This window comes from Dermacentor andersoni, chromosome 6, assembly GCF_023375885.2.
Source record: "Dermacentor andersoni chromosome 6, qqDerAnde1_hic_scaffold, whole genome shotgun sequence".
In the NCBI taxonomy this organism is placed as follows: domain Eukaryota; kingdom Metazoa; phylum Arthropoda; class Arachnida; order Ixodida; family Ixodidae; genus Dermacentor; species Dermacentor andersoni.
In genome coordinates this window covers 30,306,858-30,324,497 of record NC_092819.1, presented here as the reverse complement: position 1 = coordinate 30,324,497, position 17,640 = coordinate 30,306,858, and the positions used below count along the sequence as shown (strand labels likewise).

Sequence of the window (17,640 nt, the reverse complement as noted above, 5' to 3'; positions counted from 1 at the left end):
CTTTGCAGACACGCAATATAGCCCCTTTTACCCGCTGTAAATGATTCATTCATGAATTCATTTATTCAAGCTGTAGTAGGTCTGCTTCTTTTTTTTTTTTTTGTAGTCGGTTATATTAGTTGGCCTGTTTTTCTGTACTGTTTCTTCTATACTTAGGTAGCTAATCATTATTTCTCGTACCAACATTTTTCGTTTTAAAGACCATGAAATCACTGTGCAGAGTTTTCTGAACAAGACAAATAAAATTCTGGGACTTAATGTCTAAAACAACACGCTGTCAATGAGGGACGGCGTAGTGGTAGAAACAGGCTCCGCATCAATTTCGGCCACCAGGCGTTCTTCAACGCGCGCTTGACTCTATAAGTACACAATGAACCTTGGATTTCGTCCCTATCTGAACGTGGTCGCCACGGCCGGGCATCGAGCCCGCGATATCGTGTTCAACAGCGGAACACCACGACCACTAAGCTACAACGGCCGCTCGCTGAATAAAAAGCAAACTTATTGGCAAAGAAATGAGCGGGGTGTGGCGTACTGCTATTCTTCTCCGTTCGAATGCAAAGAATGATGCCCGAAATTGTCGTAAACAAACAAGGTGCCTCAATTCTAAAAAAAAAAAAAATAAACGAAGAAAATGAATTTTTTCCAACACGTGCCGCTAAATTGGCTCTGATAAGCCAAGTCATATGTGGCGGCCGTGACGTCAGCCAAGGTATCACCGAGCATCTCATACTACGGGAAGTTCGTATCAGGCCTGCGAGCTGACGTCACCTCCCACAGCTTTTTCTCAATTCTAAGATTTCACTCAATGCGGGATACGGGAGACCGCGGCTAGTGTTGTCGTTTCTTTGTCTGTCGCTGCCTTTTTACCGGTATTGAGGTTCCCAGTATGACAGACCAACTCGGCCGAATCAATCCCTTAGTAACCAGCAATATGTGGCCCCGTATCACGGTCGACAACCACCGAGAGGGTAGAAATCTTTTAGAATCAACCAACATTTGTACGTCTCCTAAGATGTCAATAGTCATTGTGAACATAGCGAGAACTTACACCTAAGGTAATGGTACGTATGCAAGGTCTGAGAAATCAACCCAGTCAGACGAAGGCAAGAAAAGCGGCTTTTACGGGCATGGTTTGACGACACGGACGTTGTGTGACGTCAGTGACGTTTTCTTCAACGTCACACTACGTCGTCACTCGCGGCACACCTCCAGCAACGGAACTACACCGGAATAAGAGGCGGTGACGCGTGAAAAGAGGCGGCATCCTGAAGCCAGAAATATTCTTTTACGACGCATCTCTTATTTGGCGACTGACAGTCAAAAAAGGAAAGAAAGAAATGTTGCACCAGAAAGTTTCTCGCTCCTAAACATGTGCATTCACCAGCACCACGCATATCATAAAGGCTTTGCACACCTGTATGATGAGCACCTACGCCACGTTTCCCTTACCCCCAGTGTAGGGTAGCAAACCGGACGCTCGTCTGGTTGATCTCCCTGTCTTTCCTCTCCTTGCTCTCTCTTTCTCTCTCTCTGAGACGTTAAGTATACTCTCTGTTTGCGGCATCATTAGCTTTTTACAGTGAATCTTCTCTTTCTTTCTCTTTTCTTTTTCAATTTTAGTGTAGATACATGGGAAGGTAGGCTGCTTCACTGTAGTGGCTATCCCAAAATACTAATTTTGCTACTGAAGCACCAATAAAAAGGAAAAGAAAGAAAAATGTCATAAATAATAAAACGAACCCAAGCCCACAAAGAATGTCTCTACGGGCACCAGCACCGAAAGCACTGTTGCACGTAGAGACACCAGTGCTTTCGGTGCTGGTGTCGCCATTATTTTTCTGCTGTTGTTGTTGTTGTTGTATAACAGAGGAATGGGTTAGCCGAGGTGTCCTCTCCGTCGATCTCTCCACATCAACCGATGAATAACAGAAGCGAAGAGAAAGAAACTTTCCCTTTTGTGTCCACGCATGATGTTAGTTTTCATTTTTAAGGCACCCAAAGCGAAGTCATGGCTAGCCATGACTTTGCCTTTGTCCTTGGTCCGCCACACTGAGACCAGCGTAGAACTTTTGCCGTCCCCAAGTCCAAGAGATGGACAGACATAGTGATCCTCAATATAGTGAGCGTTCGAGAGCTATATGCGCGCTTACAGAGCCCTGCCACGGGGCCGTGTGCCAAATTTCGTCACTTCTGTAATGTGCTCCACCTTCGGAAGCTGCTACAGTGGCTGATGTGAATGTGTGCAGGTATATTTCTTTGCTTTTCTGTTTTGCGCACCCACTGATGTCTATGTAGTCTGTGACACAGAGTGTAACAGGTCTCGTCGGGAGGCATGCTACGGCTGTGTCTTATTGCAACCACACGCATGGGCATGTTGCGTTACTTTGTACGTATGTCCGCATAAAGTAAAAGCCAAATCAATTTCTTGCGCCATCCCACTACTGTAGCATCTCAGCGCCAGTAGCCCCGTCAACCTACTCGTGGCAGTATATCGGTTTTTTATTTTGTTTTGTTTTTCAGCTGTCCAGTTCTTTCCTGGTGGTTGAAGGCAAAACTGATTTGATTCGGCAAGCGGTTATGGTTACAGCGGCTGTGCCAGCCTCCTGCGAAGAGGAAGACACCGAGACCGCGGCTCCGTCTCTCGTTTCCCCGTCGGTTACTGAAAGCGAGAGTCGTAATCCGACATCGGCCGTGGCCGGCAGAACAACGATACCGACGTAGAACACGCGAGGCCATGTTGGGCGCGGAAGCGATATCTATTAGTGGATGCGCCGGCGCCCCTTTTTTTCTTTCCTGGCCAAATTGCAGCGCCCCTGCTCACGACATTGACCCACAGTCAAGAGCGCGCTATTCTGAGAACCTGTAACCCAGCCGCCAGTGTTCCTCGCTTTCTATGCCTCGCGTTACAGCGTGACCGACTCATGCGCATGCGCACAGCGATCCTTCTTTTCTGGCACCCCGCGGGCGCCCCGAAAGGAGGGATCGGCATTCCGAGAAATTCGATTGCACACTTTGGTCGCGTGTCGCTCTCTGTAACTCTTGTGTTGGGTCGTTTGTGGCAAATGCGGGGTGTCCCGGCAAATCACCATATGCTTATGCGGTTTCTCACTGTGGCGGGTGAAAGGTTAATGTACAATGTATGTACTCCTGAAGATATCCTGATCGCAAGCAGGATGAATTGTCGCCTGCCTGCTGTTTCCAGGAAAGTGATCAAAGTTGTCTTTAGCAGGGAATACCACGCAGAAGAGAACGACGCACCTCGACGTTGCTGCCGAGCAACGCAGTATGCTTCCCTGCTTTTGAGCTCCAGCAGGTCAACTTGATTCATGGACACAGTCATACGTAAAATCTGTCTGCGAGAATTTACTGGACATATGAGTTTACAAAAGGAATAAAATAAAGTACACTCGAGGCCTTTAGATGCGCAGGCTAGATCGAAAAATGCAACCCCGTGTCCAGATATATACAGATCACACGATTATGTTCCAGTATGCATGCGCTGAGATGAAGCTGAGTAAATTTTCTTCTTGCTGCTTCCATGTTCTGTAAATTGCTGCAGCTGACCGGAAAAGCATTTCGGAAACAGGTGGCCTGAAGCCAACTGACGTCCGCCACGTCGGAAGCACAGAAGTGGAAGCGATTGCCGCGTGGTGAACGTGGAGTCGACGACATCTGCTGCGTCGTTCAAAGTCAGGGTGAGTCATGAACACCGAGTAAACAAGACAGGAAAGCTATCGGTTAGTTTACCACTCACAAACTGACCTAGCAGGTCATAACCTAAGAAAAAACGAAACCGTGAGTTAGATCTACAACCCCACCCAACACCGACGCTCCGGTTCTCATTTAAATACCCGGAGCGGTGATAATACGTTATCTCTGTGAAAACCAAAGCGCGTAGCCCAGCTCGCATACGGCAGGAAAGAAGCGATACAACTCGAGCCGTTTCTATATCGAGCGAACCTCGGAGACATTTTAATGTATGCGACGACAGTGGGCGAGGTCGGAGGGAATCCCTTTTCACGTTTCGCCAGCAGCGGCGGCTGCTTATAACTTTCGCCTCCGCTGTTTCATCACACAGATTTCGTATTCCGGGCACAGCCATGTCAACAACGGGTAGGCGCAAGGGTTCGCGCTTCGTCATACGAGGGGGTGGGGCTTTTGTTTTTTCGCCGGCCTGACTTAAGGCGCGGCTCTCTCTCGCACTTACAGATCAAACAACGAAGGGCTCTATCGCACACTACTGAATCTCAAGATTTCCATGGAAAGAAGGAAAAAATAATAATATACATCGCGAGCCCTACGTGTAGCAGCACTTGCGGTGGCAGGGTGCCCGGCCGTCATCAATGGCGACCCTTGTAGGTTTCGCAGAAGCTACATGTTGAAACGGCCAGCGGCGTTCTTAAAATAGACTCGAAGCTCTCGTCTGAAAAGCGCCTTTCGATGCCATTCTTGCGCTAGCTCAACGCAAACCTTTCTGCTGCGGGGGATATTTTGTCTTGAGGAATGGACGATAGCTGGAAAGATTATGTTACAAGGAAAGGAGTTTTCAGCGAATCATAATAACAACGAGACAGAGTGAGCAGAAGGGACTCGAGAACTGTGCTCTACAACACAGGCAATGTCAAGCGCGTGAGTGTTCCATTCGTTTGAGAACCTGATATCGGAGTGTGCCGTTTTCATTGAGCAGTGCACGTCGCTAATGAGGGGGCTATCATCTCCTTGGCCTGCGGTGTACGGCACTCGACGAATGTTGGTACCCCAATTGTTGCGCTTCTCGACGCGATCAGGCTCATAGCGCTCTCCTTACCTTTCTAGAAGTAGCTACCTTAGGTTGACGTTTGTGGCTTACTTCCGTTTTCGAGTGAGAGGACGTCAGACACTGTTCCTTCTACTTTAACATTATTTAGTAGCGTAACCTGCAGTGACCAGCCCTACTGTGCGTGATCTGTACTGTGTGTGTTTTTCTTTAATCCTTCAGATTTGACACTTTGTTCTTTCTTTCCTCCCCTTCTTCCTATCTTCCACTTCTATGTTTCTGTCTGCTCCTTTCTGAAGAGCAGGCAGGCATTGTGACCCTTCCGGCGGCAGTTGCCAGCCCGTCCCTTGCTTCCCCTTTCCTGTCAAGAGTACATGTTTGCAAAACAAATAATAATAATTGAGAACGAATAACGTAAAGCGAGGGCTTCATGCGTCAGCGTTCTCCTAAGCAGCAGTGGAGGATAGGATAGGAAGTAAATATTGGAGTTTTACTACGTTTCTGTTGGCTCTAGTTTTTCTTTAACGTTTTCCTTAGAGCAAACAGGCTAGATTAATGGGCAAGAGCTTGCTTATACTGCCACCGAAATAAAGCCGGTTCCGTCGCAATTCAATCAACCAAGAAGTTTAAAATAAAGAGGAGCGTGCTTTCCCTAACGGTTCCGTCTAAAGAAAGCCTTGGCTTTCTATACCTTGCCAAGTTTAACGTTAAGCACCCACGGACATTACACCGACTTTCAGTCAACAAAATATTCATAGAAGGGTAATCTGGCAACCAGCCGAATGTACAGAGGACGTCGAACACCTTACGTCGCCGTTTTCCTTTCTTTATTTTTACAATTTTGTAAGGCTCGTTTGTTCTCTTCTTTTCCCAACCATGAATTGTTGAAAACTTCTTCATAAAGCGTCAATGCAGCTAGTAGCACTCTGCAGCCGCAAAATGCGCGTGTTCAACACTGTCGATACTGCCGGAGGGCCGTTCGCGGCATCTCCAGAACGCCGGGTCGCGTGTGTGGTCGTGGTATGCTCGCGGTAAGAGGCTAAAACTTTGCGACATCATGTTGCCGATACCTTCGATTTGGCACTTAACTGGGAATAGGCAGCGCTGCCAGCTCGAAGTCAGCGTGAGATTATCTGTGTGCTTATACACAGGCTCGGCAGAATACATGCCAGCGTGGACATCGGCTATCCGAGGAGGATGACTGCGCAGCGAAAAAATTGCGATAGAAACTATGGACAATGACTGGCAAAGACAGCGTTAACTTCTGCGAAATCCGTTGAAAACTCGCTGGGTGGTATTTTAAATTCAAACCATATAAAGGTCGAAGCAAGGAGAAGCGCACAACACATGTGAAGAGTAGTGTTAAACGCGGCGACTACACCACGTGACCTCCACCTCGCGACCCGCGCGACCACGGATTACACGGTGTCCCCACGATCGGCCCACTTTTGATTACACCATCTCCGGGACCGTCCCAGTTCTCACTGCACTGTCTCCACGATCAGCCTAGTTTACTACTACACTGCCTCTGTGATCGGCCGACATTGTTTGGCGCGAAACCATCCGAGCGCACACGCCAAACATCGCGAAATAAAGTTCGGAAAGCTCTGCTTTAAAATTCAATTACGCGTTCCAACGCATATATTTGTTGTAGTAAGTATTTAGATGCCGTTTGTTGCTTCTTTGCGAGATTCCATAGAGAGCAGTGCTGGTCACCAGCGCAGTTTTTATAGGGGTAGTACAGAGGGCTAAATAAGCCGACTGGTCTTGTGTGTATACCACATTCCGTCTCTTAGCATTCGCAGTGAGAGACCAAACCCCCCACACTCCGTTTGATAATCGCAAGAATGCTAACGCCTAAAGGAAAAGCCTCTGCGTTTGTTCTCGCATGTTTTAATTTAACAGACACGTATTCATGCAGTGCGCACATGGGTACGAAATCAACCCTGAAGTGTGTGTATACTGAGTAAGCAAAACTGTGAAGTTTCTTACAAAAGAAGACTGTACACCGAGAAATACTACTAACGCAAACTGGCTTAGTCACTTTAGGCCTTATTTACTTACTACACTTCGTTACTGCTTCATAAAAACGAAACGTACAACATCGTATACATGACACCTAATGCTCCGTTGCAAATAGTTATGCTTGCTCCCATTGCTGTGGAGTGAAAGTGGGAGCATGCAGGTCGGGAAGGCACGTGCTGACGGTGCCACTTGAAGGAAACGCACTTCATAGAGCGAACTTGCGTAAGGAAGCTGAGTAACAATTGACAGGCGGCGATAGCAGCTAGCACAATACACGGACATTGAATTTATTCACGCTGCTGGCAGTCGACTTCACTATTTAGAGGTAGTCATCCTGGGTTTTATGCGTCCCAGCGTCAAATTCGAAAGCATTTCCCCTACACCGCGCACGGTTTCATAAACTCGTATAGGAGTCATCCGGAGTTAGCACCGTCCACCTCCTGCGCCTCCTCAAATCATAGGAGAAGCACCTCTTTAATATAAAACTCTCACAGCAGATGTAGAAGGCCACCCCGTGGAGACCTATTGAACTGGGTCATCGCCACTATCTGAGAGCTTGATGTGCATGCATTCACACATGTGCGATTCTCGCGGGCGAGTCTATAAACACGAGGCCTGCACGTCGCGGCGAGTTGTCGGACTGGCTTCGCCTCCCTACACCCTATGGGGTTGTGCAAGTAAATAGTGTTGGCTGAATCGAGGGTTTCGTCTGTCTTGCTACACGCTGAAGATGGTATGCATCAGGCAATACCCACAGACTCAAGTTTGAAATCAAGCTTTGTCGCTTGACCATTCGTTTATAGAAAATAACTGTGTGAGGAGTTATATGGACTGCTTAATTATCTCTCTGTAAATTAACCAGAAAAAAAATTCCTTTTCAGCGTGGGCGCATTTATTGGCCATTGCTGCCTGCAGAATTCGCAGTTTTATCAGCGTCACTTTCTCCGCTACCAACTCACCCCGTTTTAAAGTCAAGTCTTGCACACCATCTTCCTCGTCACCTTGAGACAACGCATCAACGGCTTCATCTGAGCGCCGCATTCGCCAACAGCTGCCTGTGCCGTCTTGGGCTAATCATCAGCCCTTTCTGTGATAACCGTGGAGCGTTAGAAACCGCAGATTGTCGGAATGTCGAGCTTTCTGCTGAGACTAAAGGAGTTATTTCAATAGAGTGAACTCTGCTTCCCAAAAACCACTAGAGCAAGCGATCTTGTTTTTATTATTATCATTATTATTATTATTATTATTATTATTATTATTATTATGTGGTGCTTAGGAGATGTCGCATTTAATTGGCGCCAGTCACTCTTTTTCACATAGCGATATCAAAAAGAATCCAGTTAAAAGAACTAAAACTAAAGGTCAACATCAAACCACAGTAACGCAAAGTCGAGTCACATAAGTACACTAAAGTCTTACTAAGTCTTACGCGTTCTTCTTCAAAGCAACGTCAAGCTTTACATTTCCTTTTCTCACTTCTTCAAGGCTTTAGCTCAACTAACAAGCTCTACGTTATTTACGTCAACACAGTCACTTTTGTCTTACGTGTTTATATGCAGGGATCATACCTTTTCTAGCCTTTTTTTCTTTTCCCGCTCTCCTCCTCCTACGCCTTTCTGACCCCGATTTATTTCTTCGCGCAGAGTATCATGCAGGGGGTTACGTACATGCCGGCAGAATTCTCCGCAATTCATTAAGAAGGCTTCTCTCTGCTCCGCCCCCTCTTTTCTTTATCTTCTTTTTTCAGAAATGTTTAAGTTGCACTGCCTCAAAGAATACTCATCAGGTGTTTCCCCTGAACGTGGAGGACCATGTAGATCTTATAATGACGACGCTGAAATTCCTGTAAATAAGGCTACAATCTCGGCTTTGGAATATCCTTATTACAGCAAGTACTCATCACACTATAGGTAGGAACGCGATTACGCTGCTAACAAAGCAAAGGAAAAAAAAGTTCAAAGGACAGCAAGACCTACGCCTAGGAACGTACACATCAACAGATAGCATATTCGCGTTATACAACTTCTTTCCCACCGCTCTGCATGGTCACTGTATTAACGGACTGTCAGACACGTTGTTTTATCAAAAAACATACCTTAGACGCACCGGCTACATGAAATATCGCGCTGCACAAATTTCCATGAGACAGGTGGTCATGCAGCTTAATCTATCATGAATTGGACTAACTGTTATTTCTAGCTGTTAGTATTTCTATTTAAGGATAGGCTCCAGTCAACCGTGCGTGTCTTCTTTCACAGCGTAAACAAGGCTTTTAAGGCGGCCTAGTTAAACGACGATGGCGTGTCACAAAGCAACACGAAGAAACTGAGAAACAGCGCAGTGAATGGTTCAGGATAAATTTTTACCACTCGAAACTCCTTAACGTAAATCTTCAGTAGGTCGTTCTTGAGGGCTAGTTGGTTCGTACTTGAAGGAGGTTAAAATTGCGCTACGAAACGAGGACAACCGATAGAAACAACACACCACGCGAGCGCAGTGGTGTTCACTGGGGCCGGTCAATTCGCTCGTGGTGTGCTGTGTTTCTATCGCTTGTCTTCGTTGTGTCGCGCATTTTTAACCCCTCTTAACCTAAATCAAACACACGGTATTCAAGTGTGCTTTTCTTCCCCTTTTCTCTTTTTTTTTTTTCATTGCGCCCCATCGTAATGCGACTGTCTCAGCCGGGAATCCACCTGACGACTTAGTCCTCAAGAAAACAATGCCATAGCCACCGAGCGATCTTCGTTGCCTATAATTAAATGTTACGTGCTATTATTTCGTAGCCGCAACCAGGTTAAGGAACGCGGGAACGTATCCCGCTATCGACACCAAATCTCTGCTCGAAGCGAACGAGATGGCGCATGGTGATGGTGCACTAAAGCGTCCACCGGTCAACCCTATATAGTAAGGCGCGTGGCATGGCCTTTCGGCGTGGCTGTCGTTCCTTGGCGGCGTCTTTGCCGGAGGTGTTTCAAGCCTATTCGAGGTTAGCTCAATGACATGTCCTCCCGTCGCGTCATCACTGCAGACACGTGCGTTTCGTCCACGGCGGTGAAAGGCTAGTGAGCGTCAGCTGAATATGTTCCATCGAAGGTGATAGGCAAGCCAATCACCGGAGCATAAAAATCTGCACCTCATCCACTGGTTCAGACAACGAAGGCCCCTAAAACAACGGGCAAGAAATAATGAAGAATCCCAGAGAAAGGACCCACGGTCGACCTCCATTGTTAACCTTAGAAAGCGAGAGGACATGGAGCATACCGCAACAAGCGGGGCGAACGGCTTACGGAACTATAGCGCGGAGTTACGGCGGGAAGTATTGAACGCAACGTGCGGTCAAAGAGCAGCAATTAAACGGCGACGTCGTGCGCAAGGCCCTCGCACATCCATAGTGCTACGGCTTTCTCACGCACTGCACGTAATGGTGATTCTTGTGCAAATATGTGAGAATGCAAGGTTGTCCAGACAATCGAGGCGCTCGTTTCGAAACCTTGCGCGATCGCCGCAGGTAGCAGAACCCGTCTCTCACGAATGGGTAACAGACTGGCAGTTCTCTGCTGTAACACTCTCAACTTCAAGGAACCTTTCGAATCAAGGCGAGCTCGTTTTTATCGGCGTTTCAATCGCTACTCTGAGACGTTATTCTAGTTGAGGGGGCATGTGGGAGGCGACTTCCAAAAGGCGCAACTGAGGGGCTATCCAACTTAACTCCCAAGTGGCGCTGAAAACGCTTAAAAGCGAGTCAACCTGACGGTTGCAAATGGGAAAATGCCGTCACATGTGGCACGAAGGTCAAGGCAAATTGCACTGCCTTCTTTCGTTGCTGCCTTATGCCAATCAAACAACCTCCAGGAGCGAATTCCAGTACTCATCACGACCTTCTAGAAGTCTCCTTCTTGCCTTGGCATCTTGCGCCTCCTACGCCGAGCACATTTAAGGGAACAAAGTGCGACAGTGACACGATTGACACCTGAGGCACGAAGAAAATATAGTTACAGCGTGGCTTCTTGTTGTCAAGGAAAAACGGCGCACAAATGAGACAATGACTGACAGTTAAGGTATGAAGAAGACATGACATAAAAGCCGCTCTGTCATTTGTGTGCCTTAGTTGTCAACTATTTTCTCATTCCTTTATATTTCTTTTATAATAAATAGGCCGGACAGCCAACAAGAAAGGTAAGTACTGATAAAGTCTTTTTCGTTTTGAAACGGATGCGATGATGAAAGGAAAAAATGGAGGCCATGAACATGTCGTCGTCCGGCAGTTGACGGCATGACGACGCAAAAGCAGGCGAAATTGCCACGCCGAAAAAGCCCCGCCGACACCGCATGCGCGCATCCGTCTGTCGAGACTAACGTGCGAAAGACGTCACCTGTGCCTGCATTCCCTGTTTCGTAACACGACAATTTCTGTCACACCTTGTCCATTTCTTTTTATTTTTAAGGGAGAAGCATCCACTGCGTTTGGAAAACGCCAGTGTCGTGGTTATGGCCATCCGTCCTTCCTTGACTGGCAGAAGCACTCTCGTTACGTCGTTAGGGTGTCAAGCTTGCTCCCGTCACCCAAGGTAACGAGGCTCATCTGCACGCTGAAACGCAACGAGCGTCGACGCGCGCTGAAGGAAAAGTGAGCACGCGGCTCAGGTGGCTTCCGCAACGGCTCGTCGTCACCGCATATAGAAGGCCATGTTGCAAACGCCCGCCCGACAGTCGTCCACGGCGCTAATGGACGCAACGGGGGGAGTGGTTCCCTTGATCAAAACGTCAGTATCCTCCCACCCTCCTACCCCTATTTGCACTACTCTGATATCACTAAAGGTTCCTCGCAGGTCTTGCATCAAGCGAGATAGAAGATAACCAACCTGACGCGTTGGTTGCGGAATTTAAATACATTGTTTTTCTTATATTCATCCAAAAAGTTCCCTTGCATTAGTTTTTGTATATATGACACGGCGTGCTGACGTTTACAACTGGTCAATGTAGGCATCGCACTCCGCTGTGTTCTACTAGGGCCACCTGTCTTTTGCTGTCTCTTTCACACCGCCAATTCTAGTTTAGTTATACCTGTAATCCCTTCTGCAAATGATCCTCCCCATCCACTGTCACAGTGAAAAAAAAATACAATAATACTGCTGATGTCGTCCCACCTGGGCGCCTCTTGGGCGGTCCATCGCTGCTTCTTCGCGACGCGGATCGGCGATCCGGCAACCTGCGACGTCGTTCGACGAGGGGCGAGTCGATCTCGACGTCCAAGCGCCAGGCGCGGGCAGATCAACTACGTCCGCAGGCTGCACCCGTCAAACAGCAGCAACAGCGCGCGTCCATCCGCAGTCGACGCCCCCCCGCAACTCCTGCACAGCCACGCAGCGAACGGCAGAGAGCGTGCGGATCCAGACGCGGCCAGCAGTGAAAACGACGGCGCCGTCTACGAACGCACGCGGCCCATGCCAGCCCGAACGCTCGTCGAGCATCGGGAATTCCCAAACCTGCTTTCACTCGCCCGCATGTTGGTGCTTCGTGATGCTCCGTGCCGGAATACATCAAAAGGCAAAGGGATGCTCCTGCTGCTCGCGGGTGCTCGCTGCCGGCGGTCGTCCGCAGCTCCCCTGCCCTTACTTTATTCTGTTTTTCTTTAGCGCCGTTTTTTGTTTCATCCGGCGGGTGGGCCGGGCCGTTTTGCTTGTTCTTCGCTTGCTCCGCAGTTCCCGACTGTTCACCCCTTCTGCGAATGCCGGCGTCTCGCAGCACAGCTTTGTCTGCTGCGTCAGAGCCCCTTCGCCTGCGCGTTCTGTTGTGCCGGCGTGGTGCGGGGAAGGCGTCCGCAGTCATTCTGCCAATTGATCCAACGCGCTCATTAGCCGTGCTTACGGAACGCGCACGGCGTACGCACCACCTTCCAAGCGGAACGAAGAGGGTACCACATTCATGGGCGGGTGTGTGTTGCTTGCAGCAGCCTCGTGCAACTACCAGCTTTGCACTCGCATCATCGCCTTCCCCCCTCTTCCTTCGTCTGTTTACATCGAGCCGGCTATTATGAAAGGAGGCGAGCGCATTCTTCGTCGCTGATAAGTCTTACGCCGGTAACCCCGTATTACAGTTTTAGGGGTCAAAGGGGTTTTCCGCCCTAGAGTGGAAGTTTTTCGTGAGGCTGGTGAGCAGCACGTCGGGGGGCAACGTTTCACTTGCAAAACACGCTACGGAGTAGTTACAGACCCCTGAAAAAAGCTGTGTAACTCTAAGGCGGCATCGCTTGCAATGGAATGCGCAACCCTTTAAGGTGGCGTCATCTCGAGAGAATATCACCAACATTAAGCGTTCAATGTGAAGACGCAGCTTTGCAGGGCTCGCGTGAGTGGGAGGCGCTCAGTTGTTTCTCTTCCTTTTTTTTCGGCTAGTCGAAAGGTTGTTCGCGAAACAACACATAACGTATCGTTTGTTGCGGGTGGAAGGCACAGGGAGGGTAATCACTGGGATGTGATGGGTTGCTTCAGATGCTGCGAAAGACAAGGTTTAGAGCACGTCGGCGGTGGCGAAGGCAAGTTTTGTCTCACAGTGGTCTCTATACCCACTCACTACCCCGCCCCACACGGAGGTGTTAAAATGATGAAAGGTCGGGTCATATCGTCCACTTTAACCACACCTCCGCTCCTCGTAGTCTCTCCTTCCACCACAACGCCCCTCGGGTCCGTATCCCAGCCCCCAGCAACGAAGAAAGTTCTCATACAGCCTCCCAGCCTCAAAACATTACTCGTAGTTCTTTATAATTCAGAACCGCTGCCCCCATCGTAATAGCTAAGGTGATTATATATGCTGTGCTCGCATACAACGAAGTTCTTCGAATATACTTCGAATACTTTAGTGGCACCCGTCGCGGTGGTTCAGTAACTGTGGCGTTCCACCGCTAAGCATGAGGTCGTAGGTTCGACACCTGGTCATTGAGGTCGCATTCCAAAGGAGCAAAAATGCAAAAAAAAAAAAAAAGCAATCTTGTGCTTATATTAAGGTGCGCTTCGAAGCACCCCAGGTGATCAAAACAATCCGGATCCTTCCATTACACGCCGTACGTCCCTCGTAATCCACTGTGCAGGTTCTGGACGATAAAAAAACACTATTTGTTAAGTTAATAACTTTGGTAGTGCTGGTGAGCTAGTTCGGTTAATCATGACGTAGTTAAACCTGCACGCTGGAAATACCTGTACACACAAGAATCGGGCGGTGTCGCAAGAATGGCGAAGCAATAAAAGCGATAGTAAAGCGCTGAACCTCCTCGGATGGTCTTGCAGGCGTCGCAACTCGGCGGTGCATGAGAGTGAAGGAAAACTCTCGGCGTTTGTAGCTCCAAGTTCACTGTCTGTTCTGCTCATACTACTACGCGCACACAGCTGCCCATTGGCAACGCTAACCCGCCGCAGTTGCTTAGTGGCTGTGGTGTTGAGCTGCTACGCACGAGGTCTCGGGATCGAATACCGGCCACGGCGGCCGCATTTCGATGGGGGCGAAATGCGAAAACACCTGTGTACTTAGATTTAGGTGCACGTTAAAGAACCCCAGGTGGTCCAAATTATTCCGGAGCTCCCACTACGGCGTGCCTCATAATCAGACCGTGGTTCTGGCATGTAAAAACCCATAATTTTTAATTGGCAATGCTAGTGCTTGTTCACAAAACGTTCATGTCAGCCGCGGAAGGTGGTCCTGGAATCGTAACCATATTGATGAAAAAAATATTGTTAAAAACGACCAAAGCGCGAAAGGGAAGTCAAATGCTTCTTCCACCTCTTCGACTAACTGGTGCAGATATTGATCACCGTTCTTTTTTCTTTTCTTTTTTGTCTAGGCAGCTCTTGAACATCCACTTCTTTTATAAACCTGAGGAAAACTGATAACTAGCGAGAACGCGCGACGATACAAAAATAAAGAACACAAAAATACACTAACGTGTTTTCGACGATACACAGGCGCGGGAGCGGTTGAGTTGTGGCAATTTTCCAATAACTGCCTGCAGACACTTTGCATATTGCGATTGTCCGCCTCTTAGCCCAAGGATGCGCCTTGTCGACCGAGGCAAGCCGAAGTGGTCATTTGGAAATGCCAGACTTTGTCGTGACCTTGATCAGAACGCCACACCCTAAACCTATGATAACAGCTGTAATCATGTCAACAAGCATTACGTATACAATGAATGAATGTTTTCCGTCAGCAACTTGTCTGCCGTATGGTCATTCATAACTGCTGTCGCTAAATGTCAGGTGTTGTTTAGGGTACAATTTAAGAATCATTATTTAAATACTGTTTCAGAAAGCCGCGAAAGTGGGTTTCTTCGTACTAGAAACACTATAACAATTTGCCGAAGTTGAAACGCAGATTTCTTTATTAGATTGTTCTGTTGTCGTTGATGTTGTTACTTCTGTAACATAAAAACACAACATGGACAACAAAATAATAAAACTTGTTCGTTTATTGTATGTGATCAAAATCATAAGAAAGAACTCCTTGGGGCTTCTACATGCGGACATGTATCGGTGCGGTGTGAGTAACGATCAAGGATATTTCCGTTTTGAAAACTGTATATGTAACGAAAAAAGAAAAACATGTGCTGTCGAAATCGTCATTGCATTCTACACTATACGAGCTCTACGAAGCGAATTCGATCTCTGTCGTGATGTGCAAACATCGCTCGCTTCAATGTACAAGACTTCGAAAAGCTTTTAACTCAGCGGTAAATAAAGAAAAAGGAAGAGGCGGACGCTGTTAGTTGGAGGCAGATCACTACTTCATCTCGTGTATTCACAGGTTATTTTTCATCTTGAATTATATATTTATTTTTCATTTTTTGTGTTATTTATTTATCAACCAATTTCTTTTATTTATTCAATCATATTACGACCCGATTCGTGGCCTATCCCCCATAGTGGGTTTGTACCATTAAGGCTAAACCCCATGAGCGCGATGTTGTGCGCGACAGCGACGAGCGACGGCTTCGAGCGACGGATCGGGCCATCGCGTGAACAGATCGCTCGGTCTTGTCGCGCGATCGCTCGGTTCTGCAAATCTAGAATTCGTCGCTCGTCGCCCGGAAGTGCTATGAGCGACTAGTCAATAGCGCGAAGCCGGAAATGGATGTACATAATTCAAGTACTTCTGATTTCCGCAGGGAACGAGCAAACGATTGAATTTTTATACTTGCAAGGATAAGAACCTACTGCAAGACTTTCATAAATATTTTATGCTGCTTTTTACAGTAAAACACATCAACTTAAGGTAATAAAGCACGCGTCACGCTAGTTTCGGCGCCTATATACCTGCCCTCATACCGGCAACACTGGGGAGACGTCGCTCGAAGTCATCGCTCGCATGGGGTGCAGCTTGTAGGCGACGAGCGAACGCGACAGCCATTTCCATCGCGTCGCTTGTCGCTGTCGCGTGCAAGATCGCTTGCATGGGGTTTATACTTTAATTGAGGCTTCATCATCATCATCAAGCCTTGCAAGACATTCCGCGAATTTTGTCTGCGTCAAATGACTTAACTATTGGATTGTGTAGAGGTACAAAGATGGTGGCAATGTCCAGAAACCCCTAATACAGCTGAACTGCAACGAAATTTCACTTTGACTTAATTAGTTATAATAATAGAGAGAAATAGAAGGAAAGGCAGGGAGAGTAATCATGGTCGCACCCAGTTGGGTATACTCTACACGTGAGGAAGGGGCAAAGAAAGGTAGGTCAGTGTGGGCGCACCCGCATATGAATTTTCAGACTCGTATTGTCACAAGCTCGTACAGACCAGTTGCCTTCAAAAAGTTAATTAGCGCTTCTGTAGCTGTGTGCATGCTAGAGTTCTTCGGCCACGGTCCCAGGATCTTTGCTTCCAGAAATGGTCACTCATCTGGGCAGTAGACGCAGGGTACATCGTTATGAGACGAAGGATGGTCAGAGTCCCAAAATGTGAGCTATGGTTTCATCACACACGCAAAAGTGGCGTATGGCACTGTTGGCCATTCCGATGAGGAATAAATGAGCGTTCGTAAATTCGACGCTCAACCACAGGCGGACGCCCCAGGCGCATTTCTGCCGTCGCCGTTGCCGTGAGGTTCTGTATGAGTGAAAGCGGGGGGGGGGGGGGGGGTGAGCCGGCGAATGCGGTTCAATCTCGCGTGCGCGAGCGAGGAACGCGGCCCGGATGCGTGCCCTCTCCTGTGGCGCGCGAGGCGAGAGGTGAGGCGAGGGAGAAGGGGCGTTCTTCTCCGGCGGCTGCTACGGTGCCTCGATGTCCTCTTCGCGCGCCGCTCCGTACAGAGTGGAGACAACCGCGGCGTCTACTACGACGTTGGCCATGTGAATCGCGGACGCCGTAGGAACGCGTTTCCGGCGCTCGTGTGTCTTGAAAACGGTCTCCGACGTGGCTAAAGTGTGCGCACGCGTGGGGATCATCTTCAAAGCGATCTACGATGTTTGCATACTGTGCGTAGTCCCGGTAGCTTCATATGCGCTGTGCTTTGGATGTTTCGTAGGTGTTGAAGCGACAGATGCACGGAGGTGAATTGGCTCTCGCGCGCTGCCACGATTCCTAACTCCAGCGTTTTAACAGACAGCTTCCGCTGTCATCGAGCGATGTGTGTTCATGTTTACCTGTGCGCGCGTGACAGTGTGCTGGTTAATTTAGTTAAAACACATTGACGGGCTAGTTGGTTTGAATCAGTGATAGAATGTGTAAGCGCAACTGAACAAGGACGTATAAACAAGCAGAGACACAAAGACAGCGCTGTCGCCGTGTGTCTGTTTCTTTCTACGTCTTTGTTGAGTTACGCTAACGCATTCTATCGTGGTTAATTTAGTTAGTAAGGAAATGTTTACAAGTT

The 17,640-nt window shown here is 48.1% G+C and overlaps 1 protein-coding gene across 1 annotated transcript in view; it reads right to left on the bottom strand.

Annotated features, from left to right (window-relative positions):
* The window catches only part of LOC126521465 (uncharacterized), a 71,262-nt gene extending 58,683 nt beyond the window's left edge, over positions 1-12,579 (bottom strand). The window contains exon 1 of the mRNA XM_050170171.3: positions 11,932-12,579. Coding sequence (XP_050026128.1) covers positions 11,932-11,955 — 24 coding nt within the window. The 5' untranslated portion in view covers positions 11,956-12,579. The remainder of the gene's footprint in view (positions 1-11,931) is intronic.
* Between the last annotated feature and the right edge of the window lie 5,061 nt (positions 12,580-17,640).